Here is a 26,146-nt window from a genome sequence, read left to right as displayed (position 1 = left end):
GGCCTTAATCATAAAAGTACAATGAAAGCATTTACTTTTTTACTCCCTAGTGAAAGCAAGGGAGAAACTCCATTCACTTACTTACAGAAGATTAGTAGCAAGTCTCAGTCTTAGTAACTAAGTCTAGCCTGGAATCTAATGATATCTCCTTCACAGAAAACATCACAGAGGTGTTATGTCTGGGTCTGAGAAGCTATATTGCAGGTTGATAGAATTATTGAGGAGATTTAAGAATTCTGTTTTTTGGGGGGATACTGTTCTGAGTCAAAGGCTAGAGACCTGAGATCAGCAGTTTTTTAAGAAATTAATAACAGAGACATCATTCTTGCCATGCCATTTGGAATTGCATTTTTATAACATGATGAAAGAGGGCTAAGAATTTTACTTTGTAAATGATGATATATGCTTTTGAAGGGAGGAACTAAGCAATAGGATCCTTTGAATCACCTTTTTTTTTTTCATTTAAATTCAATTAGCCAAAGTATAGTATATCATTAGTTTTTGATATAATGTTCTGTGATTCATTAGTTGACTATAACACCCAATGCTCATCATGTCACATGCCCTCCCATCACCCAGTTACCCCATCCCCCCACCCACCTCCATTTTAAATAGATGATTGAAAAGAACTAGGGCCATTCCTGAGAAGGCAGAATAAATAGCCAGCTATATGACTTGAAATGACTCTCTGTCCCTATATTTCTCCTTATGCCTGAAATAGTCTGCTCTCATGAGGGTCACTGCTTTGGGTAAGGTATTATCTGCAGGAAAAGGGCAGATGCAGTGATAAAATAGTAAAATTGGAGAATGGACTGGACTCGGAGTTAGGAAGCTGTTTTAATCTTATCCTTGATGTGTTTGTTACACATTTATTCTCTCTGGGCCTGTTTCCCAGATATTAAAAATGAGGTGGTATTGGGTGAACTAGCGTAAAAGCCCTAAAGAACTGAAGGTCCCCCAAACTGTTTTTGAGTAGAGTGACATATTAACACCAATTAGTTTGTTAGATTATCTCACTCTCAAGAAGACTGTTTTGATTTGGTGAGGTTGCTTGGCTGGCTCACTCAGTAGAGCACATGACTCTTGATCCTGGGGTTGTGAGTTTAAGTCCCATGTTGGGTGTAGAAATTACTTTTTAAAAAATTTTAAATTTAAAAAAAAAAGAATATTTCAATTTGGGGATTTCAGATCTAAACCAATACCATCCAGTAGAGATATAATGCAAACCATGTATCTAATCTTAAATTTTCTAATAGCTACATTTAAAAATTAAAGGAAACATGTGGAATTTATTATAATAATTTTAAATTTAACAGTGTATCCAAAATATTATCATTGTAACATGTAATCAATATAAAATATTAAGATATTTTATGTTCTTTTTTCTCACTGAGTCCTCAGACTTTAGTGCTTATTTTCTTTATTTCTTTTTTTAAAGATTTTATTTAAGAGCACACAAGCAGGGAGAATGGCAAGCAGAGGGAGAAGTAGGCTACCCACTGAGCAAGGAACCCAGTGCAGGACTCAATCCCAGGACCCTGGGATCATGACCTGAATGGAGATAGACACTTAACCAACTGAGCCACCCTGGCATCCCTAGTATTTATTTTCCACTTATGACATATGTCAAGGCAGACTGGCCACATTTCACATGTTCTGTAGCTACCTAAGGCTAATGGCTATTGTAGAGGCTTACACATCAATAAAACTGTGCAATTTGCTTAAAAGTCAGGGAAGGATTAGGAGGTCAGATAACAGGCCTGGATAGACTTTATGGTTAATTAAAGAGGTGGAAAGTGAGCTGATAGGCAGCTGTTGTGTATCTGTAAAGCTTTAGGATGGTTTACAAGTGATTTCCATTCTGATTTAGCACTGTCTATTGCTGTACAGTAGTTTAATATTTTGATTATTACATTTGGTTGGGAATACAATAAAGAGGGGGCCTTTCTGGTGTGAATTATGTTGCCTATAACCTTTTAGTGTTCTTTTTCATATCAGTAACTTTTGAAATAGGAGAAAACCAAGTATGTTTCCCTCACAAACAAAGTTCCCATGCAAACAATATGAATCACCTCCTTGCTGGTTTCTGTAGACTTTTTGGCAAATGCCCCTCCCAATCTCATCTGTTAGTTTGCTGACTGCTGGTGCTGAATACTTTTCCTGGGCTAATCTCTGAAATCAGAACAGTGAAAAGACGTTGTATATTTTTGTTTTGCTTTTTTATTTTTACCTGGAGTACTTTATCTCTGTCTAATAACTACATTAGATTTTTTCCTATTATATTCTAGAAGAATCTTTTGCTTTTGCTTTTGAGTTTTAAAAACTTTAGCACCTGATCTGTGGTGCTTTGGGGTGGGGTGCTGGAACAGTCTGTTGAGATTCCTTAGGTGTATCTAGTTTAAAATGACTCAATAGACTTAAAATGGAAATGTAAAATGTTTTTTAAAATTTTATTTCTGGAACTATTAGGAAAAAAGCATATGCAAACCAAGAGATGTTTGCTATAAGAATTTTCAGCACAGCATTATTTGGAAGACTAGAAATTGGTTCTACTCATGTATTAGGCTTCTTTTAGGAGTACTCAGTAATTTGTCCACTTGTGTTCTTCCTTGAGGTATGGCTCATACACACCAAGGAATGTATAAGGTGCTTTCTTTTTCTTTAATGATTTTATTTGTTTATTTATTTATTTATTTATTGACTGAGAGAAGGAGAAGCAGGCTTCCTGCTTAGCAGTGAGCCCAATGCAAGGCCCTACCCCAGGACCCTGGGATCATACCTGAGCCGAAGGCAGACACTTCACAACTGAGCCACTCAGGCACCCCTACAAGGTGCTTGCAAAGCAGGTATTTTTCCCTGACGAGATCTGGCCTTTGGCAAAATTGTGAAATAATGGCTTGTTTTCCCATTTCCCTTCAGTGCCCTATGTGGAACTTGAGACCTGCAGGAATCAAGGGACATAGCCAAGATCCTATAGCTCAGTATTTTGACTCCACTGTTTGGAAGATGCTTTAAAGACAGGCTCAAAACTGGGCACAAAACTAGTAAGATGGTAACTTATGGTACTTCCCTTAAAGCGACATTGGAACTGAGAATACACAAAGTGTAAAAATGCTTTTAACTCAAAGCAATTAATAAATCTCAGGAATGAAATGTCATGGAAGACTAGTGGGGAAGGTAGTTTAAAGCCAAGGATTTTCAAAACCTCCTCAAATCCTACTTTTTATTTTTTTTATTAAAGATTTTTATTTATTTATTTGATATTTATTTATTTATTTATTTACTTATTTCATTACTTCATTCATTCATTCATTCATTTTATATATTTAAATATTTATTTATTTATTTTTATTTGACATTAATATTTGATATTTATTTTTTATTAAAGATTTTGTTTATTTATTTGATATTTATTTGTTTGTTTATGAATTTTTATTTATTTATTTATTATTTATTTGATATTTATTTATTTGATCACAAGTAGGCAGAGAGGCAGGCAGAGAGAGAAGGAAAAGCAGTCTCCCCGCTGAGCAGAGAGCCCGATGTGACAAGCTGTAGTGAAGACTTGGTAATGTGCTGCTGAGGGATACCTTGTATGACTTTAGGGAATTGCAGTATAATCAGAAGCATTAACAAGATAATAAACCAAAAGACTAAGAGCATGGCTTTTATAAAAATGTTGTCATAACAAACTAAAATTTTGTTTTAGATGAGTTCCATAAGGAAAATTCTAGTGAGAGACAAATTTCTGTTCCACAAGAGTTAAATTTAGTCATTTGTCCAGATAAGTAGTATTTCTCTAGCTCAAATTACTTAGCTTGGGTATGTAGAAACTTGACTTCACATCCCTCTGTTTTAAAGGACAGTATCTTTTCCATTTTTTTAATAGCAAACTTTTTAATCTTATTATCCAGAATGAATTTTCTTCTGTAGTTAACTTTAGCCTTGGCTGCTGTCAAAACCCTTACACAAGGCCAAACTGTGTGAGGCCATTGGGAATAGGCATAACTGGGGTTCCAGAGCCAGAAGCATTGTGGATGCCAGTTCTCTGTAAGATTGCCGCTTTGGTGGGTTGGAACTAAACAATTCATTTCTTGAAATTTTCCACCGAGAAAGCAAAATGCATACTTTACGGACTTTTAAATTAAAAATCTTGAGTTTAATTTTTTTAAAGAGATAGAAGTCTGTATACTAATACAGACTGGGTTTATAGAAAGGGTTTTGAGAGCTAAGAAAACAAAGTTAAAGAATGAGAGAGGTAGCAGTGTTTTAAAAATTATTTCTTACCAGGAATCAGGAATATTCTCCTTAACAACCCAAATATTTTCCTTTTCCACAAAGATGGAGAAGTTTACCACACAGATAAAAAGCATTGCAGGGAATCTGCCTCCCCAGTGCTGGCAGCCAGGCAGGCCCTGAGGAGAGCAGTAGCAGGACCAGGATTTGTTGGGTGGGGGTCCAGGTCCACTGATGGCCATTCAGCTCTCCTTTCTCTCTAAAAGGCCCCCAGAAGAGCTGTTCAGGGGCAGGGAAAGAGGGTTGAGTTGCCACCTGGCAAAGATCAAATGCCATAGGAATATTTGGGTTGGGAAGGCCAAAGGCAAAACAATGGAAACAGTAAAGCTCTGTACAAATCGAGTCCTTTTTATATATAGTAGAGCATTTTGATCCTTCTCTTATATTATTATACAAAAGCAAGCTTTTTAAAGTTGTTTTGTTTTGTTTTGCTTTTTAGATTTTATTTATTTGGCAGACGGAGATCACAAGTGGGCAGAGAGGCAGGCGGGAGGCAGGGGGAGAGTTGATAGGGAGGAGGCTCCCCACTGAACAGAGAGCCCAATTCTGGGCTAGATCCCAGGACCCTGAGATCATGACCTGAGCCGAATACAGAGGCCCAACCCTCTGAGCCACCCATTTTAAAGTGTTTAAAATAGAAGCCACAGAGTTTATTTAAAGAGTGATAGAGCTGAGAGGTAGACTGAAATGAAAAAATGGAATTCACATTTCCTCGGATTTTCCCAGAAAGCTGCAAATACAAATATACAGACTGAAATGTATGTATTTGCAAGTTGCTTGGGTGGATCAGTCATTAAGTGTCTGCCTTCTGCTCAGGTCCTGATCCCAGGGTCCTGGGATCGAGCCCTGCAATGGGCTCCCTGGTCAGCAGGAAGCCTGCTTCTTCCTTTCCCACTCCTCCTGCTTGTGTGCCCTCTCTCACTGTGTCTCTCTCTGTCAAATAAATAAATAAAACCTTAAAAAATGTATATATGCTATATTTAGGCAGTGGGTTATTATGCAGAAGCCTAATATTGGAGTAGCATAAGGGGAAAAATTTCCTTTAAATTTTTCTTTTCTTTTTTTTTTTTTTTAAAGATTTTATTTATTTATTTGACAGAGAGAGACCACAAGCAGGCAGAGAGGTAGGCAGAGAGAGAGAGAGAGGAGGAAGCAGGCTCCCTGCTGAGCAGAGAGCCCGATGCGGGACTCGATCCCAGGACCCTGAGATCATGACCTGAGCCGAAGGCAGCGGCTTAACTCACTGAGCCACCCAGGCGCCCCTAAAATTTTCTTTTTAAAAATGTAAATCCTAAGGGGTGCATGGGTGGCTCAGTGGGTTAAAGCCTCTGCCTTCAGCTCAGGTCATACTCCCAAGGTCCTGGGATTGAGCCCTGAATCGGGCTCTTTGCTCGGCAGCGAGCCTGCTTCCCTTCCTCTCTCTCTGCCTGCCTCTCTGCCTGCCTCTCTGCTTGCTTGTGATCTCTGTCTGTCAAATAAATAATAAATAAAATCTTTTTAAAAAAATGTAAATCCTAGCATAGCTTTTAGGTAAGAACTTCCAGAAAGCTGCGTTGGATGTAATTGCTTCTTCAACTTACTAGGTAGTGGTAGATGAGCCAGCTTGTCAAGGAGAAAGTCTACAGATCAATTCTGCCGCCATTCCATACAACGCAAAATGGAGACGAACAGTCTTTACTTGAATAAGCAGTTACTTCAAGACTTCCTTCCTGTATTGATTGCTTCTTTTTATTTTTTAGTTTGTATCCCAGTGTAGAAATCTAAGAGCAAAAGCATTTTACTCTGTACATGACATTATTGGTTTCTTCTCATTTCATTTTGAAATGACCTTTTACCCTTCCTGCATGAGAAAGGGAAATGTCAGGAGGAAATGTATTCAGGATCTTATTGCTAGAGCAGTAAGGTCTGAATGCAAATGGCAATACCAAATTAAAATTGTCTGCACAATGTTATTTTCATTCAAGGTGTTACTATTGTATTCACATATCAGAAATCAAAAAGAGATAGTGTACTCTTAGCTGAAATAAATGGTATGCAGGGCTCAAGAAAAGAAGCTATTCAGTCAGATGCATGTATATTTATATGTGGATGTGATAAAACTTCTTTTCAAATAATAGCAGTAGTTAGATTGTTTTTTCCTTTTTCTGGTTTTGTTTTTGTTTCTTTTAGTAGGTAGTTAACATTCAACCTAAGCAATACCTTGCTTGCCTTAGACATGGGGTTTTCCATTCCTCCCTAGCAGGCATTGCTACTAGTGAAAAGGGATATTTTTTTTTACATATTGAGAAGCACTGTTAAGGGTAATTAAGGACCAACTTTTTAATAAATGAATATGGCAAAACAAAAAGATAGTCAAGAGGTTACAGACTGAAGAAGGAATTTTATTTTAGCAGAAAAAGCCTTTTATCATTTGAATTTTCTTTGGCTCTTGATGGTCACAGAAGGTTTCATGAAAATAGCAAATCTTAAAATGAAATTAAAGGAGAAACCTTGCTGAATGGACAAAGCCACTAAAACAATGTTTTGACACTTTTCTGTAGGGAGTAACTATTGGACTTGGATTTGGTAAAATCCCATCTCAAATTGTTTTGATAGTGGCATAAGATTACACAGTTACACTGCTAGAAATCTATTGACACTGTTGGAGAATTCCTAATGAAGGAAGCTAAGCATACAACTACCAAATTTTCTAGAATTGATTTGAGAATGAATCAACAGAGACTAAGACAAAATTTTTTTTTAAGATTTTTATTTATTTGACAGACAGTGATCACAAGCAGGCAGAGAGGCAGGCAGAGAGAAAGGAAGGGAAGCAGGCTCCCTGCTGAGCAGAGAGCCCGTTGCGGGGCTCGATCCCAGGACCCTGGGATCATGACCTGAGCTGAAGGCAGAGGCTTTAACCTGCTGAGCCACCCAGGCACCCCTAAGATAAGATTTTTTTTTTAAAGATTTTTTATTTATTTATTTGACAGAGAGAGATCACAAGTAGGCAGAGACGCAGGCAGAGAGAGAGAGAGGAGGAAGCAGGCTCCCTGCTGAGCAGAGAGCCCGATGCGGGACTCGATCCCAGGACCCTGAAATCATGACCTGAGCCGAAGGCAGCGGCTTAACCCACTGAGCCACCCAGGCGCCCCTAAGACAAGATTTTTAATAACTTGGCCAAAGACAGCAAACTGAGGTACATCTTATTCTCAAATTTTCTTTGGTCTTCTTAATGAAAGAAACATACCTGAAAGTGCTACATAACAAAGAATGAATCACAATTTAGGAAATAAACAAATGCCACACTTACACTGGCAGTGTCAGCAGCAGGCCACCTGACCTCAAGACCATAATACTTTTCACTCATTTTTCATATTCCATATCAATTTTAACTTGCCCTACCTGGAGTATGTTAATTATGTTAATTCTTGAGTAGTGATTACTTTGTGGCATGAAATTATATTAACTAACACATTCATTTTTTTGTTGTTTCTTCTTCCCTTTGTTAACAATCTGGTTATGAACATTATTGTCAGAGCAAAGGTATAATATTTTAATATTGTTATTTGTTTACTATCAATAGCAGATTCCTTCCTGTATTAATAGTGATAAGGCTACTACACTCAGACCCAGGGAGTCCAGTTTCTTCAGTTAGTATTGAAGTATTCACCGAAGAGTAAATGTGATCCTGATACATTACATGTAAGTTACATGTAGGAATGATCAGGCAGAGAAATGCAGATATAAATACCATTGAAAAATTATTATCTTTACAATGGATGCTTTTGTTGGAAGGTAAATGTAGAAGCTCCTCCTCATGTCAAAATGAGATCTAGTAACTATCCAAATAAAGAACCACCATAGTCTGTGTACAGCGATCCCATTTCTTAATTTATTTTAAGCTCAAAGTGGGTAGTAGAAATTGGGTCTTCATTTACTGCTATATGAGATGCTCAGAAATATGTCTATGTTTTAGGAACCTCAAAAATGTGATATAAACTACTTTTCTTTCTCTGCAGATAGAGAGAACCCCTGTTCTGTTTTGTTTTTAGTTTTTAAATTTTATTTATTTTTAAAGAGAGGGCACATGTGTGCACAAGCTGGTGGGGAGGGGCAAAGGGAGAGAAAGAGAATCTCAAGCAGGCTTCACACTCAGTGTGAGCCCCAAGCAAGACTCAGTCCCACAGCCCTGAGATCATGACTTGAGCTGAAATCAGGAGTCAGATGCTTAATAGACTGAGCCACCCAGGCACCTCAAGGGAACCTGTGTTTTAAGCACAGCAGCCTGCCTGTCATTGTACTGTGCTGGGTTTGCCCTGCATGTCATCACAATGATCGTGGTCAAGTAGATATAAACATGGGAAGAATATGAACAAGTCTTTGATGAGTAGAGGCTCATGTGCCTCAGTATTGCTCCACAGGGTCAGCCCTCCGTGTTGTTCTGGAAAACATGGGAATGGTAGAACACTGAAGATTTAAGTGTGTCCCATGGGTCACTGACTTAGGACTTCATCAGGCATCTACTTCTGTGTTTATATATGTGTTATTTTAATTTTCTACAATTTTCCATATTGAGAGTTCAAAATACATGAAGTTTTATTGAGAAATTTTATTTTTTCATGTTTGTTCCCTCTTTCCACTCATACATTCAACATTTATTCAGTGTTTTCTCTGTGCAAAAAGCAAAGTCCTTAACCTCATGTGATTACATTCTAGTATTATCAAGGGAAAGAGAAAGAGAATTTTTTATAAGGAAAATTTAACTCTGATAGAAGTACTAAGGAGAAAAATAAAGCAGTGAACAGCAGTAAAAGTGGGCACTGCAATTTCTAGGCCATTTTAAGGAGTTGAGGTTGGGAAGGATTTCTAAGAACGAGAAACCACTGAAGAATTTTGAGCAGAGCTGACATGCTCTAACTTATTTTAATATCCATTCATGATAAAAACTTGGAACAAAGTAGCTATGTAGGAAATATACTTCAACTTAATAAAGACCATATATGATAAACACACACCTGACATGATACTCAGTGATGAGAAACTGAAAGCTTTTCCTCTAAGATCAGGAATAAGACAAGGATTCTAAGTCTTGCCACATTATTCTACACAGAAGTTCTAACTACATCAGTCAAAGAAAAGAAATAAAAGGCTTCTAAGTTGGTAAAAAAGAAGTGAAACTGTCACTATTTGCAGATGACATGATACTATATATAGAAAACCATAAAAATGCTACTGAAACAATACTGGATCCAATAAATGATTTCAGTAAAGTTTTGGGTACAAAATTAATACACAAAAAATCCATTGTGCTTACCAGAAAGAGAATTAAAAAAAAAAAAAAACTCCCAGTTGCCCAGATTACATCAAAAAGACTAATATAAAATAACTAAGAATAAATTTAACCAAGGACAGGAAAGATCTGTACTCTGAAAGCTATAATACATCTATGAAAGAAATTGATGCAAATAAGATATGGAATGCTCATGGATTGGAAGAATTGTTAAAGAATTGTTAAAATGTCTGTATTACCCAATGCAGTCTACAGATACAATGAATTCCTTACTGGAATACCAACAACATTTTTCACAGGACTAGAACAAATAATAATGAAATCTTATAAGGTACCAGAAAAGACCCCAAATGGCCAAAGCAATCTTGAGAAATAACAAAGCTTGGAGGTATTACAGTCCCAGATTTCAGGTATTATAGTCCCAGATTTCCCAGCTTACTACAAAGCTGTAGTAAGCAAAATAGTGTGGTACTGACACAAAATAGACACGTAGATCAATGAAGAGAATAGAGAGCCCATAAATAAACCCATGCTTGCATGATCAATTAATCTTCAACAAAGGAGGCAAGAGTATACAATGGGGAAAAGACTGTCCTTTCAATAAATGAATTTGGAAAAACTGGACAAGTACATACAAAAAAATGAAGCTGGACCAGTTTCTTACACTGTATACAAAATGAAAACCTAAATGTAGTAACTGAAATCATAAAGCTCCCAAAAGAAAACACAGGATTTAGCAACATTTTTTTAATGTTTACTCAGGCAAGGAAAACTAAAGCAAAAATACCTTTACCAAAATAAAAAGCTTTTGCACAGCCAAAGGAAATCATCAACAAAATGAAAAGAATGGGAGAAGATATTCGCAAATGATATATCCAATAAGTGGTTAAAGTCCAAAATATGTAAGAACACATACAACTTAACACACACACACACACACACACACACACACACACACACAATTTTTTTTCTTTTAAACAGTGGGCAGAAGACCTGAATAGACATTTTTCCAAAGAAGACGTATACATGCCAATGGACACATGAAAGTGTTCCACATCATTAATCATCAGGGAAATACTAATAGAAACCACAAAGAGGTATTACCTACACATCAGTCAGAATAGCTAGTATCAAAAAGATGAGAAATAACAGGTATTGGTGAGGATGTAGAGAGAAGGGAACCCACCTATACTGCTGGCTAATGGGAATGAAAACTGGTGCAGCCACTATGGAAAACAGTATGGAGTTTCCTAAGAAAACAAAAGCACTATTTGAAGATATATGCACCCCTATGTTTATTGGAGCATTATTTACAATAGCCAAGGTGTGGAATCAACCTAAGTGCCCACTAACTAATGAGTGGATAAAGAAGATGTATATACAATGGAATATCACTCAGCCATAAAAAAAAGATTGAGATCTTGCCATTTGTGACAATATAGATGGACCTAGAGGGTATTATGTTAAGTAAAATAAGTCAGAGACACCATCATTTTTATGTGGAATTTAAGAAGCAAAACAAAAGAACAAACAACAGAAAAAGAATCCTAAATACAGAGAAAAACTGGTGGTTGCCTGATGGATAAGGGGTGCAGGGATGGGCGATATAGGTGAAAGGGATTAGGAGGTACAAACAAGTTATAAAATCATAAGTCATTAGAATACAAAGTACAACAGAGGGAATATAGTCAATAAGATGATGTAACTTTGGTGACAGATGTTAACAATACTGAAATTACAGTGAGCATTTAGTAATATATATAAGTATCAAATTGTTATGTTGTACAACTGAAACTAATATTGTATGTCAGCTATACTTTAAAAATAAATTTTAAAAAGCTAAGCTAAAGCTAGTGTATAAGCCAAGCAGAGAATCAACAGGGAGTATATTTATAAATTGCTTTTAAACTATCTGATACCCGTTTAGAGAAAAAATAGTTATGATCATGTTCAAATGGTAAATGTTGGCCAAAGAATTGGTATATGGTATTGTGTAGTCACTGTTGCTGCTTCCCTAGTGGGGCCTTCTTTCTTGCTAACAGAACTGTGATTTTCATTAAAGAGGTCAATATGCCTAGCCCCAGGAAGGGAATCCTGGTTTAAACCAGACCTGATAATAGTTGCTCATGTTGCAAGTCATCCTGGCCCACGAGGTTCTGATGAAAAATCAGGTGAGATCATATGGGTGTTCCCTAGCATGTAACTAGTTGCTTTTGTCTTGTTACTTTAAATATCCCTTTTTATCTTTAATTTTTGACATTTTAATTATTGTATGTCTTGGTGTGGACCGCTTTCAGTTCATCATGTTTGGATATCTTTTCTCCTCCTGGACTTAGATGTTTGTTTCTTTCCCCATGTAAAGGAAGTTTTCAGCTATTATTTCTCCAAATAAGTTTTCTGCCACTTTATCTCCTCTCCTTCTGGGGCCCCTATAATGTGAAGGTTGGTACATTTGATACTGTCCCAGAGATCACTTAACTTATCCTCATTTTAAGTTCTTTTTTCTTTTTGCTGTATAGTTTAGATTATTTCCATTACCTTGTCTTCGAGATCTCTGATCCATTCTTCTGTGTCTTCTAACCTACTGTTCATTCCCTGTAGCATATTTTTCATTTCTGTTACTGTACTCTTCAGTTTGATTTGTTTCTTCTCAGTATTTCCCATCTCTTAGTTGAGATGCACACCATCTCTTAGTTGAGGATCTCACTGAATTCATCCACTCTTCTCCCAAGTCTGATGAGCATTTTTATCAGGTAGATTGCTTTTCTTCATTTCATTTAGTTCTTTTTCTGAGGTTTTATGTTGTTCTTTCATTTGGAGCATATTCCTCTGTCTCTTTAGTCTGTCTACTCACTGTGTTTATTTCTATGTTTTAGGTAGGTCAGTTATGTTTCCTGGTCTTGGGAGTTGTGGCCTTATATAGAAGGTATCCTGTGGGACCAGCATTTCTCCCTGATAACCAGAACCAGGGGTGTCCCCTATGTGGGCTGCATGTGCTCTCCTGTTGTGGCTGGGCCACACTGCTTCAGGAGTGCTCATAGGTGGAGGTAGCCCCTTGCCATGCTGGCTGCAATGTGGGTCATGACTACTGCAGATATACTGGTGTGTAGGACTGGCTGAAAGGTCCAGCTGCAGCTGCTATAGGCATGCTGGTAGGTGGGGATAGCCCGTTATAGCTTGCTGTGAGGCCTGGTGTGACCCCTCAGTTACAAGCGTACTGGGGGTGGAAGTAATACTGGTTACAAGGCTTAAGTGACCATTGCAGGGGTTTTGGTAGGCAGGGCTGGTCCCCCTCCGTGGACCAGTAGTTGCTTTCGAGGGACACTGATCTTGGCTGATGCAACCTGCCAGGTATTGCAGGGTTTATGGAAAGCTGCTTTGGAGTATCACCTGCCAGGGAAGGAAGATTGGACAAGGTGGGGCAAGAGGCTAGCAAGGTAGATGGAGAATGTCAGAACTGGCACCTGCCAACCAGGCCTGCTAGGCTAAAGGAGGACAAGAAAAATGGCACCTGGCCACACTTCCATTCCTAGAGAAAGTTCCTGTAAATCTTTGAACCTCTGGCACATGCCCTAAACTTATTCAATAAATGTCCTTTGTGTATAGCTCAAGTGCTTTCAAGTGTGTAAAGCTAAACTGCTGCTTCTGTGCTGGGTCTCGGAGCAAATGATATTGTGCATAGGCCCTTTAAGAGTGGAGTCTCCATTTCTGACTCTCCCAGAGTTAAGATTCACTTGATTTTCAAAGCCAGATGTTATAGGGGTTCATCTTCCCAGTGTACACCTCCAGGGGGAAGTGCACAATGTAGGGGCTAAATCCCACAATTCTCGGGGAGGGGGGACCTCCATTCCTTAATAGTCCTGCCACTGTGGGTCACCATGTCAGGAGTTTAGTTCCTGACCATATCTCTACCCATACTGACCTTCTCTATTTGGCTTTTTCTTCCTGTCTTAAGCTCTGAAGAGTTGTGCTAGTTTTTAGATCTTTCTCAGAGTACATGTATTTGTACCCTTTATGTGTTTATGTGTTTTTGAGAGGGGAGTGAGCTCAGGATAGTCCTGAGCTTTAACTTCAGACTTAAATTTCATAGTTGGTTTTAGAAAAAGAGATAAGAATCATGTCTTCTCCAAAAGAAAGAAAGGAAATAAACCCTTCCAAAGATACCACATGGTTGTATAGTTAGGAAGAAGGGTGATATTCTCACCCAGAAAAAAGGAGAGTAAAAGGAGATATCAATGAAAAGACTTTAAAAAACTTTTATTTAAATTCAATTTAGTTAACATATAGTGTATTATTAGTCGCAGGAGTAGAATTTAGTGATTCATCAGCTGCATGCCTTCCTTAATGTCCGTTACCCCATTACCCCACCCACCTGCCCTCCAGGAACCCTCAATTTGTTCCCTGCAGTTAAGAGTCCTTAGGGTTCTTGGGTGGCTGAGTCAGTTAAGCAGCTGACTCTTGATTTCAGCTCAAGTCATAATCTCAGAGTTCTGTGATCCAGCTCTACATCAGGCTCTGCATTCATTGGGGAGACTGCTTCAGGATTCTTTCTCCTTTGCCCCTTCCCCTACTCTCTCTCTCAAATAAATAAATAATCTTTAAAAAGACAAAGAGTCTCTTATGGTTTGCCTCTCTCTCCGTTTTTATCTTATTTTTATTTTTCCTTCATTGGAGAAGAGACTTCATTTTTTTAAGTTTTTTTTTTAATTTTTAAGATTTTTTTAAAGATTTTATTTATTTATTTGACATGGAAATAGGGAGAGGCAGAGAACAGAGCTGGGGGAATGGGAGAGGGAGAGGGTAAAGGTGGTTTCTACCAAACAGGGAGCCCAATATGGGGATTGATCCCAGGCCTGAGCTGAAGGCAGGCAGATGTTTAGCCGACTGAGCTACCCAGGTGCCTGAAGAAGAGACTTTTTAAAGTTATTCTCATTTCCATTGCTCTTCAGGGCCTCACACAGAGCTGTTTTTTACTCAGAGACAATCTGTTCTTAGCCCTAAGCCTCAAAGTTAGAGATTTACATATTTAGATGATCTATAATCTCAGAAGAATATGGCTGAAACCAATAATTCTAAGATTAAAGATGTCCTAAAATATTTTGAAGATGCATTTAGTTTAATTTTAGAGAAGACTGAAAAGCAAAGCTCCATCACTGGGTTTAGTAGCCTCTTTCCCTATAAACCTCTTTAACACAGAAACAGTACAGCCATTTGGAAGTTTATAAACACCCATCGGTTTCCTTTTCCTTAGTTCTCTTAACAACAACTGAACACTTCACTTTCTGGTCCCCTTTCATTCTTTGCTTTGCTTTGTCTTTTCTTTTCATCTGATGACTAATATTCTTCCACTCTTCAGTGCTATTCCTTTTGTTTGTTGACTGACACACTGATGTAATTTATTTGAGACAATAGCTTTATAGCTAAAGCTATAGAATGAGTGTTTGAAATGGTATTTTTCAGGTGAATTTTCCCAATAGTATCAGTTTCTTCAAAGACAAGTAGGAAATTGGCCCTATCACCTTCCTTTTGTCTCCTTTCAAATCATCTCAAGAATTTGTCTTTCCTACCCCTTTTATTGTATAAATGCCCCAGCGTCATGAAATACTTATGCTGGCGTTCTGAATCTATTTTTAAACTGTCTTTGGATCATTTTACTAAAGGTGGTTCATACTGAGAGTAATTCTTCCTGTACTTCAGTCTTGCCACCAAGGCAGTATAGAGACAGATTAAAATAATTAATTTTTAGAACAAATAGGACTTTAGAACTAGTATACCCTTTGGGTATTGTTTAGTTCAGTCCCCTGATTTTACTGATGCATTGACTAATGTGTAATGTTGATGACATGACATTTTTTATTAGGAAATGCCCTTATTAAGCCCTTCGATTACTATGAGATAAGCTTAGTATTTTGTTGTTTTACTTTATTACTTGATTAAAATTGGAATGTATATCAGTTAGTAATGCTTTCAGCTGCATTTGACAGTGCCTGATGAACAGTGGCTTAAACCCTACAAATATTTATTATTCATACTAAAAAGATATTCAGAGATAGTAAGGAATCTTAGAGTTGGATCCAGCCCATTGTATCATCAAGAACCCACTTTTTCTGTCTTTCCATTTTTCTTGAAGTTAGCATCTGGTCCTTCTGTCTTTCTGCCTGCAGCTCTGACTATGTCATGGCCTGCAGTTCAACCAGTCATATCCATGTCAAGGAAGAAATAGAAGTGAAAGAGGGCTTGTACCAGTAATTTCTCCTCTAAAGCCTGGCCTCTTTACCAGAAAGCAAAATCACTTTCCCAGAAGCTCCCCAATAGATTTCTCCTTACATCTCATTGGCAAGACTATCACATGGCCCATCATAGCTGCAAGAGGGGCTGGAAAATGACAGATGTTGGTGAAGATGCGAAGAAAAGGAAACCCTCCTACTATTGGTGGGGATGCAAGCTGGTATAGCCACTCTGGAAAACAATATGGAGGTTCCTCAAAAAGTAGAAAATAGAGCTAACGCTATGACCCAGCAATCACACTACTGGATATTTATCTCAGAGATACAAATGTAGTGATCCAAAGGGGCATGTGCACCCAAATGTTTATAGCAGCAATGTCCACAATAACCAAACTATGGAAAGAACCTAGATGTCCATCAACAGATGAATTGATAAAAAGGAAGTGGTATATGGAATACTATGCAGTCATTAAAAAATGAAATCTTGCCATTTGCCATGATATGGATGGAACTAGAGGGTATTATGCCAAGCGAAATAAGTCAGTCAGAGAAAGACAATTATCATATGATCTCTCTGATATGAGGAATTTGATAGGCAGGGCAGGGGGCCATGGGGAGCAGAAGGGGAAAAAATGAAACGATGGGACTGGGGAGGGAGACAAACCCTAAGAGACTTTTACACTGAGGGGTGCTGGGGGTGGGGGTGGGGTAGGGATAGGGTGGCTGGGTTATGGACATTGGGGAGGGTATGTGCTATGGTAAGTGCTATGAATTGTGTAAGACTGATGATTCACAGACCTGTACCCCTGAAGCAAATAATGTTTATATGTTAATTTTAAAAAAAAGAGGGGCTGGAAAAGTATTCATGTTTTACAGTGGGAGGAACATTTGTAGTGGGAGGACACAGGAATGGGAGGATTGAGAATGCCTTATTTAAATGACTAAACAAACTATAAGAGTAGTCATCCTAAAATATACATGCCTATATTTTCATATCCAGTGAGGAGATATATCTTAAGACAGTGGGTTCTGGAGTCAGATTTCCTGACTTTAAATCCCATCTTCTTTGCAAACTCTGACTTTGGACTTCTCATTGCCTCTATCTCCTTTACTGTAAAATAGGGAAAGTAATGTACTGATTAGGTACATGATTATTGTATTAATGACCTGAAATTAGCCTATGAGCACTTCATGTAAATGTCATTATCATTATCAAGCAAAACTTGGCATCTCCACATAGATACTGACCAGACCCAGAGCAAGCTTAATTACTAGCCACTTTTTCCCATTTTTTAACAAAACAACTAAAAGAGTAACTTCCAATAACTTCAACATCATAATTATTAACTTAAAATCTCAGTCTAACTTGGAAAAGCCTTAAAATATTTATAGTCAGAGAATCTGCCTGCCTTCGTTGGGATAATTATAACTGACACTTCATTTTGTTTAAAAATAAAAAATACTTTATGCTTTCTATAAATGCTTCATATGTCAAAGCAGTACAGTAAAAGGCTTATTTTGACTAGAATCTATCAAATCAAGAATCTGAGGCCCATCTGTAATTTGCAAGATATATATACATATATTCTGTAGTGACCCAGATAAAAACAAATAAACAAACAAATATCAGTTAGAGTTAGAGAAAAAAAATTTCTGCAGTGTGCTTGTCAGTTATTTTTATACAAAGATACACAGAGATAGAATCAAGGAGCCATTTAAAACATAATCAATACTAAGGAAATAATTGATGATGAAAAAAATTTCATAGTATGAGGAAAATATCAGAATATAATTTGAAGTTTTCTGAGAAACTACAGTATTCTGAGAAATTGGTAATTCTAACAGAAAAGCAATGGTGGGAAACCCAGAGCAGCTTCTAGAAAGTGTTGTGATCTTGTAGGGAACTGGAGAGTAGATTTCACCGTAGACTGATTCCTCAAGTTGAGTCTTTGTAGAATTACAGGGGGTAGGAAAGGGAGTAAACAACCATATCCAAGCTAGGTTCAAGTGAAGGCCTTGGTCATTGGAGGGAAGCTCAGGTGACTGTACCATAGGAGCCATCTAATTGCCCACAACCAGAGGTCATAGCTCCTCACGCTTCTACCATTCTTGTGCCTGGATGTTGAAGAAGCATGATTTTTCCATGCATTTATGAACAGTATACTGACTACCATTCTTCTCTGAATTTCCCTCCAGAAAACCCGTTATGAAATTTATGTCAGCATTCTAAAAGGAGGAGGCAAGGAGCTCCTGAGTAACAATGAAAATGAGGCTGCCGGACTGAAGAAGTCACATTCAAGTCCTTCACTGAATCCGGATTCATCCCCAGTCACAGCCAAGGTTAAGCGAAACGTGTCAGAGAGAAAAGATCACCGACCTGAAACACCAAGCATTAAGCAAAAAGTTACTTAGAATCCATCTGTGACCAGGAAGTACTGGTCATGGAGCAAAATAGAGTTTTTCAAGATCTTTCTGGTAAACCCGTGAATATATTTTTAAACAGTCTGTGACTAAACGGTGCATTAGTAACCTTTTCTATTGTATAGTTTTGTTAGTTTCTGTTCTGATTGTCTCTTTGCTCTTAATTTCTTCGCTTTGGTGATTTTTTTGCTACTTGATGACTAATGCACCTTTTTCGTGAGGGGGAGGGGATCATGATTTCAGAATTAATTGTGTGTCACTTTTCCTTTGGTTTTTTTATTTGCCCTCTGCTCAGTCATTTTATGTATTCTTGAATCAGCTATTACACTTTTTGAAGGTTAAAAAATTTAATTCATTGTGAAACATTTAACTGGACGAACTTGGTAGTTAGCAAATTCTAGCCAGAGTTCATATAAGCCTTTATATGTGAAATCTTGCTCAGTCACAGAAGTGAAATTGAGCACTCACAGAAATTCAGTTAAGAATTACAGTTCTGGGACTCAAGATGTTCCACTGTGATGCAGGTGTGCATACATCTTCGCACTTACTGTTGAGTTGTGACCCTGCTGAAAGCAGGGATAGGAAGTGTGAAGGTCAGAGGACTTGGAGAACCTAAGAAGTGCATTAGCTTCCTTGAAGTGTTGATTACATTTCAGCCAAAGAAGGAAGGAGGGAGTGAAATCTTTTGCCATTGAAGGTTGTGGAAAGACAACACCAAGTTCATTTTGTTTCCTAAAGGGTAGTGGCAATAATCGACTCTTGGGGAGCTGTAGCAGTAGGCATGTGTTTGGTGTGTAGGAAATTGTTACCTCACTCCCAGGGTCTAGACTAGGAATCCAGAATCATCTCTATCATCAATACCCTGTCATTCAGGAATTAGGTTATTCAGTCATGGTGTTATTTCCTGTTTATGAAATACTGGGGTCTTCCTAACAAAGTAATGTTGCAAATGGGACCCCTTTTGTTCTTTTTTTAATCAAGACAAAATAAGACAGGAAAAAGTAGCTGAAGTTCAGCAATGCAATGAATACTGATTCTTTAAAATAAATCTGAAAGTAATAAATTGAATGAATTGTGGCTGGAAAACTGAAGAATCTACTGGCTGCCTATGCAAGGTTACTTACTTTATTCTTATCTCAGTCTTTTTGATAGCCAATTCACTCCGCTACTATTGAACTTTTTCCTATAAATAAGTACTTTATTTTAGATCATTATTTTCTACCTACGCAAAATAGTTCTATTAACCTTATAGTAATGAGTCTGTTCCAGTGATGGTACCTTTGCAGTTTAGGATGAGAAACAGCACATTCTCTTATAGAGGAAGAGAAAGTGGAAAATGAGCCCTCTATGAGTTAGAAGTTTCTGATTTTGAAATCCTGAAACTTTGTGATCCTGAGAGCTATAATCTCCATGACTTCAGATCTATTGGAATCACTTTGAATACTCTTTTCCTTCCCATACATATTTGCTCTAGTTCTACTCAGTTTATTAGTTAAAGGTACTATGACCAAAGAATCAGGGACTCTGCATGAATATCATGGTTCTGGTAAATTAGAGAAAACCTGCTGTTAAACCGTGGTGGTTTCTAGTGGCATATTGTTCTGGTATGCCAGCATTATGTATTAACATTTATTTCCTTTACCTCTATAAATGCCCATATTTGCTAGTGCCCAGAAAAGAGAAACCCCATGCTATGGTTGTAGCTGCTTGCTTTGTGATAAATATTTTGCCACCCCTTTGAAAAACTTACTCTAACCCTCTATCTTGTTTACATAAAGGCAATTACTAAATTTATGTTTCAGAACCATAAAACAAACAAGGTAGTTACCAATATGGCCCTGTGTTCCTGATTCATTTCTGTAGCTTCTGACCAAATCCAAGATTTCCACGAGGGAATCATCTTTCTTCCTTAAATCTGAATAATTAACCTGTTTGTTTTCTGCCTAGATATTCATACCAAGCAGAGAGAAATACCTAGACTATATCATCTCTGAACTTCAATAACTAAAGAAAAGTAAACATCCCTGATTGGCTTGAATGTGTTTGTCCACAGTTTGGCTGTGTCTGTGTATATAGAATGTCTCTGTGTATTTTACTTACAGTATATAATAGACATGAAATGGTACCTTGTTGCAGTGTTTCTGACGTTTAGAGTAGTTCTGAAGTGCTCAGTTGGCATCAGCACCACTACAGCATTATGCGTAGTGTATGATTCACTAATGTTAGCCACAGGAACTGCTGTATATGCTAATAGATAAATGAATGAGAAGGACACTTGGAAGCGGCCATATACTATGTTTGCATAGTTTCTTTTTAAAAACAACTGCAAAAGGTTTTTCTGTTAGCCAGGATCCCAGATTGCCCTGACATGATGTTGCCCATCTGCAGGGATGCATTGAGGATACCTCTACCCAGTCTGTTGTCAGTGCACCTAGAAGGCCAAGAGTGTATCCAGTAGGAGGAAAGGGCCCCTGATTTGACTAGATTCTGAATCTTGCCCATAGCCAACCACAATTTCCTTCATGATCATTTCTTTCATGTGGTATCTAGTCAGAAGAAACTGAAGACATTTCCTTTCACAGCTATCCCAAGCCTGCTGCCTTGTTCACAGTACAGGGGACCTCTCCTCCTTTCCCTTTGAAGGTACTCCCCCTCTTCCCATCCCCACTCCTCACCCATACCTCAGCACCAGGAGCCTTGGGATTTCTCTCCATGTGATAAATCATTATTCTCCTTCACATAAATACACTTAATATTATTTTTTGTACAGAAAATCTTGATAGCCATCAGAACACCTTGGTGATAGTCTTGTTGCAAAATTGACCATAGAAGTGGCCCATGTATAAAATCTTTTGAGTGCTTTCAAGATTTGTTCCCCCACCCCGCATGTTGACCTTTCAAGAGATGTCAGAAATCCATTGTTAGCAATCAAACTTAACTACTAGCATGCAGAGTCTTCATTTTATTGCCAGGCTATAGCCATTGTTTGAAGTGAGTTTTTAAGAAACATTTTGGTAACTCTTAGCAACGCCTAAATAAACCAAGCAATACTTCATGTGTTTTAATTAATCATAAGTAAAACCAATATGTAGGAGACTCCTCTGGTAGAACTGTAGTTCCTATTGATCTTAGGTAAAGAAGGTAGAAAGCAACTGTGCAAGACCCTCTAGGCTTCTTTGTTATCCTAATTCAGAAGATGAGGACTGTGTCCTGTCAAGAGCAGTATGAGGGAATTAATTCTGGAAGAGCAAAATTGGCTGGCTTTCTAACACCAAGCTAGAGGTGGTCTCTAGAGTTTGTATTTCACCCTGTGGCCAAACCACAGAACTTCTGAGGTTGCAGAAGAATTTATATAACCAGCAGTGAAGGAGAGTTTTCTCCTGGCCCTAGCCTGCTACTCCTTCTGATGTAAAGAGCTTGAAAAGCTGTTCTTAGGTAAGGCAGGGCCTGATTTGGTATGAGCTTTAACTCTGCTCTGCCTTTATCCCTAATCATAGACACTGGAAAGAAACTTTACCTTTTAGAAGTTGTCTTACTATCAAGACTTTCTTGGTATAGTTACTTGTTCTTAAGAGTTTGAATTCCTTTGGCATCTTTCCTTGTAGTCATCAGTTAGGCTTTTTAAAGCCAGAATTCACAGGGAGTTTCAGAGCGTTGTAGGTCCAAGTTTCGGTACCTTAGCTCATGGACCCAGTCAAGTTTTCAGCACATTGGTAGCTACCTTCCTTAATTTTAGCAGCGAACAATCTCTTCACTTTTTGAATGACAATTTTTCCAGTTGTAACAGTAACACTGTTAAGCAAAGAACCAAAGTGGCATCCTAGGACTTATTCAAAGTTTAGTTAATGAATAATAATAATAGTGTAACTTTGGGTTTAAATCTGTTTTTCTCAGTCTCTGGGTCTACCTTGCTTGAAATCTTTCTTGCTGTCTCTTCTCCCAGGCCAGGTCAGGCTACTAATTGGCCTCAAGTCAACAGGTATTTCCATCAGCCTTTAACATCTTATACTATCAAGTCACATAGAGGACTTTACAGGTCAGTAGTTCACTACAAAATAATTCCAACAAGGGATAGGGAGGTGCTTTGTCCTCTCAGATTCCTTTTCAGTGTCTCACTGTTAAAAGGGGGACTAAAGTCCAAAGCCATTGTCATTCTCCTTTTGTACCTGTAGTATCCAAAACCCAAGTGGGCAGTATTCTGCTTCAGACAATAATACCCATTGCATGCAAAGAGAATATCTTCATAGAGAGAATGTCAGTACATACTTGAATCTGCATGATAGTTTGTTGACTTGAATGCAACAGCAAGAAAATATTGCAATTAAGTTAAGTAATTGTATATACAGTTTCCTTAAATCTCCCTGGCTCATTCTTTGTAATTTATGTGTGTATCTGTAGTATTGCAGGCTTTTGGAGAATATTCGTAGAGCTAGTACGTCAGACATCAAAGAAAATGCTTTCTGTCACTGCCAATGTTGTATTGTGGGTATTTATATTGTATGTGTGTATATGTATATGTATCAATGTGTAGACTGTGTATCAGTGTATGGTATATGCATATCAAATTTATTTTTATCTTTAATAACCAGTGTGATATGAAAAGCAAGTAAAAACCTCATAGGATTGATTATATAATACAGTTATTGAGAGTATATATAGTGGTACTGTTTTATTGAACTTAAAATGATATTTTGATTAGATTTTTAATAAGATTGTATGTTTAAAAATTTCATCTAAGATCTTTGAATCACCAGGGCAAAAATGACTCTGAACTAACTTTGTGAAACTATTTCAGTGTACTGTGTATAATACTAATGGGATAGCTCATTATAATTTGCGATATACAGAAGAAAAAAAACAGGCATCCTATGCAGTCTTAACAACTTCAGTATCCTGAGCACTTAACCATAAAATCAAACTGACAGTTTGGGGCTTATTACAAAATGTGATGCTTTAAAGCACACGTTCTTTATTGTTGTAATTGGTCCAGAAAAATCGAGCTTTCAGAAGAATTGAGTAAGTGCCCACCATATCATTTTTGTGCCTGTGTCTGTTTTACAGTAGTTCAAACCACTCTTCTAGCACCACCTCCTTACCCTCTTTACTTTAAAGAAATATTACAATGTTCAAGTGTATCAGGGCTTCCCAAGATCAGGTACTATATTCTAGGTTTGCAGTTGTACAAATTAGCATCTAGTATCACAAGTAAAAGAATTTTAGGGCAGGCTATGGACCAGGTTAAAACTTTATTTAATATTTTTATACTTAGGTCTCTTCCTGCCTCTCCCCAAAGAAGAGCCACTGGCCTTAGTTGTTTGAGCTTACTGCTTATCTTACAGTGTGTAAATAGATAATTAGAGATTAAATGTGTATTAACCAGCATGTTTGGTGTATTTAAAGCCGCAACTGAGTATGTTTGAGTGAGTGATTGAGTGCAGTATATTTTTAAACATACTGTCTCCTATTCTTTGCATCTGGTTCAGAGAATTGGAGTTGTGGGATGGGAGACTAATCTTCAGCTCCAGTCTGCAGTAGTGTGTTGGTAGTTACATTGGAGTTTTTATTCATTCTACAGTCTCAAACTATCTTCGCAAATATATTTCCTAATTTGTTCTTGACGTGCAGTGAACTGGCTCTGTGACTTATCAGCAGGGTCTTTGTTCTGCAAGAGTGTGTTTCTTTCTAAAAATTATAGTGATTTGCAAAAGCATACGTTTGATTCAGAAAGTATATACAAAAGGAGTAGCAAAAATAAAGATTCATTTTGGGCCTTAATCTTTTGAAATGTTTGGACTTTTAATACAAAGCCATGTAGGTTATAAAGCCAAGTAACCATTTGGTGTGGATAATAATATTCACTGTATAGAGAGTATATATGCACATTGATTTTTAATGCTGTTAGAATACTTTTTTAAGTTATAGGAATGAGACTAATTAGACCAAATTGAAGTTAGGGGGCTTGTTAGGGGAAGTGTGTGAGCTGGTTGCCTTCCATTTAAGGTAGACATACATGTGGTCAGTCCTCTGCTCCTGAGAGATTCAGAACCAGTTTACTGTCCCCTTAGGTGTGTAAGGGGAAAGTCTTACACATCTGGGCCTCTCACACGTGTACATACACTAGCACACATGTGCACATAGTGAATGTTTTAAGTTGTAGAAACTTAAAACACAAAGGGCCAGAGTGTAAATGAGGTGATGAACCAGAGTGGTGGAAGCTGCATCACAGGAATGTTTTCTAAGGGCTAGGGAGGAGTTTGAGCTCTAGTGTCTGACTTTGAGAAGCATTGGATTTTTAACAAATACGTGAGGACATACTGTCACATCCACCAAATTGAAATCTTTCTTATAATTCACAAGCAGGAGGTCTCCCAAAACCCTGCAGTAGCATGGGGACATTCCAGAAGGCTGATTGATGTTCACTCTTTTCCAGGGTGGCATTGCTGCTTGCCCTGGAGATCATTCCTTTGAGATAGGAACATAAATGGAGCAGCAACGAAGTACTTACCATAGGAGCATTGATGTGAATTGTACACACTCCCTTTTGAGCTGTACTGGTGAGAAGCTCAGATTGAAGTATGCTGAACAGTTAAGCAATGACAGTGAAGATGGAGATTAAAAGAAACTTAGCTAAAATGTATTTTCCTTTGCAGGGTAAAGAGCTAAACTCTCACTAATTGTGTTATAAAAAGCACCTTCTCTTCAATTCCTGAAAATGTTGGTTAGTGGAGAGAAATTTAGGGTTTCACTTGCCATTTCCCTGTGAGCTTGTGTAGATAAGACTTTAGACACTCCCAGGAGAATCCTATTCAGAAAGCTCAGTTAAGGACAGTACTGTAGGTCTGAGGCTCCTTGCTCTGACCCCTGAATACTGGGGCAATACAGAGGGTGATAATATATTCTCTCTGCAAAGCGGAGCTTCTCTTCTGGCCTCCCACTCCACTAGGGCTTCTGCTGAGCAGCAAGCACATCCTGGATTTCAGTGCTATTTCCCTAGCTTTGGGAATCAAGCTGTTCTAAGAGGTTGACCCTTCTGAGGAAAGAGATCCATTCAGAGTGACTGAGTCACTGGTGGTGACACATGACAAAGGTATTTTAAAAATTCTTTACCTGAAGCCAAGACCATATATTTTGTCTTTGCAAGAAACAAACTGGCACATTGAACTCTAACCAGGGAGGGATGATATCTTGCCTTTGCACCCAGATTTCTGGAAATGGATGTTTCAGTTCTGTGCGATGGGTCAAGAAACACTAAGCTTATTGCTTTGCATTTCTACTCAGTTCAGATGAGAGCAATTGGGCAAAGGCCTAAATGCCTCCCTGCATTCTCTTTTACCTCAGTTTTAGGAGCCCGTTTCTAGAACAGAAATTTATACAAGTGGAGAACCAATACTGTCAGCCTTGATTACTGTAGGATGGGTATAAGGGTGGTAGGTAGTATGTATCCTTTAATACAGAACAAGCTTCTTAACTTTTCCAGTCTAGTAACGGAGTTATATTTGCTGTGATTCAGATTAATTGGCAGTGTGGACCATTCCTTTATCTTCAAAGTTTTCTCCACCAATCATTGCAGTTTGACTGCAGTCCTGGTGCCATATCTCCCTGCAAACTGTGAAGGTAGTGACAAAAGAGCAGACTACTCCTTTTCAGTGGCCAGTCTGTCAGCATTAGCAGACCTAGGTAAGCTAGTGGGACTGAATTCTGTACTGGAAACCTGTTCCTTATTATCACCCACCAGATTGAAGAAATGCCATCTCCTAGAAAATTACGGCATTTATGGTGGTCATCTTTTTAATGGAACAGTAATTTATGTGGGTATTGTTAAAGTGTTTAGAGAATATTTTGAAAATTAAGTTTACATTTTACAATTGCTTTATTTTTTATTAAAATAGTTGTATATAAATATTACCCCATTTCACTGTTGTTGAAGTAA

General features: G+C 37.8%; 1 protein-coding gene across 11 annotated transcripts in view; it reads left to right on the top strand.

Annotated features, from left to right (window-relative positions):
• Positions 1–21,839, top strand: part of PSD3 (pleckstrin and Sec7 domain containing 3) — a 727,165-nt gene extending 705,326 nt beyond the window's left edge. For all 11 annotated transcript variants that reach the window (XM_032329159.1, XM_032329164.1, XM_032329161.1 and 8 more), the window contains one exon: positions 17,992–21,839. In XM_032329159.1, coding sequence (XP_032185050.1) covers positions 17,992–18,207 — 216 coding nt within the window. In that variant the 3' untranslated portion in view covers positions 18,208–21,839. The remainder of the gene's footprint in view (positions 1–17,991) is intronic.
• Positions 21,840–26,146: the final 4,307 nt, after the last annotated feature.

Source organism: Mustela erminea, chromosome 21 (assembly GCF_009829155.1).
Source record: "Mustela erminea isolate mMusErm1 chromosome 21, mMusErm1.Pri, whole genome shotgun sequence".
NCBI classification, from domain to species: domain Eukaryota; kingdom Metazoa; phylum Chordata; class Mammalia; order Carnivora; family Mustelidae; genus Mustela; species Mustela erminea.
Note: the sequence above shows the minus strand (reverse complement) of the source record. Positions and strands in the feature narration are given on the sequence as shown.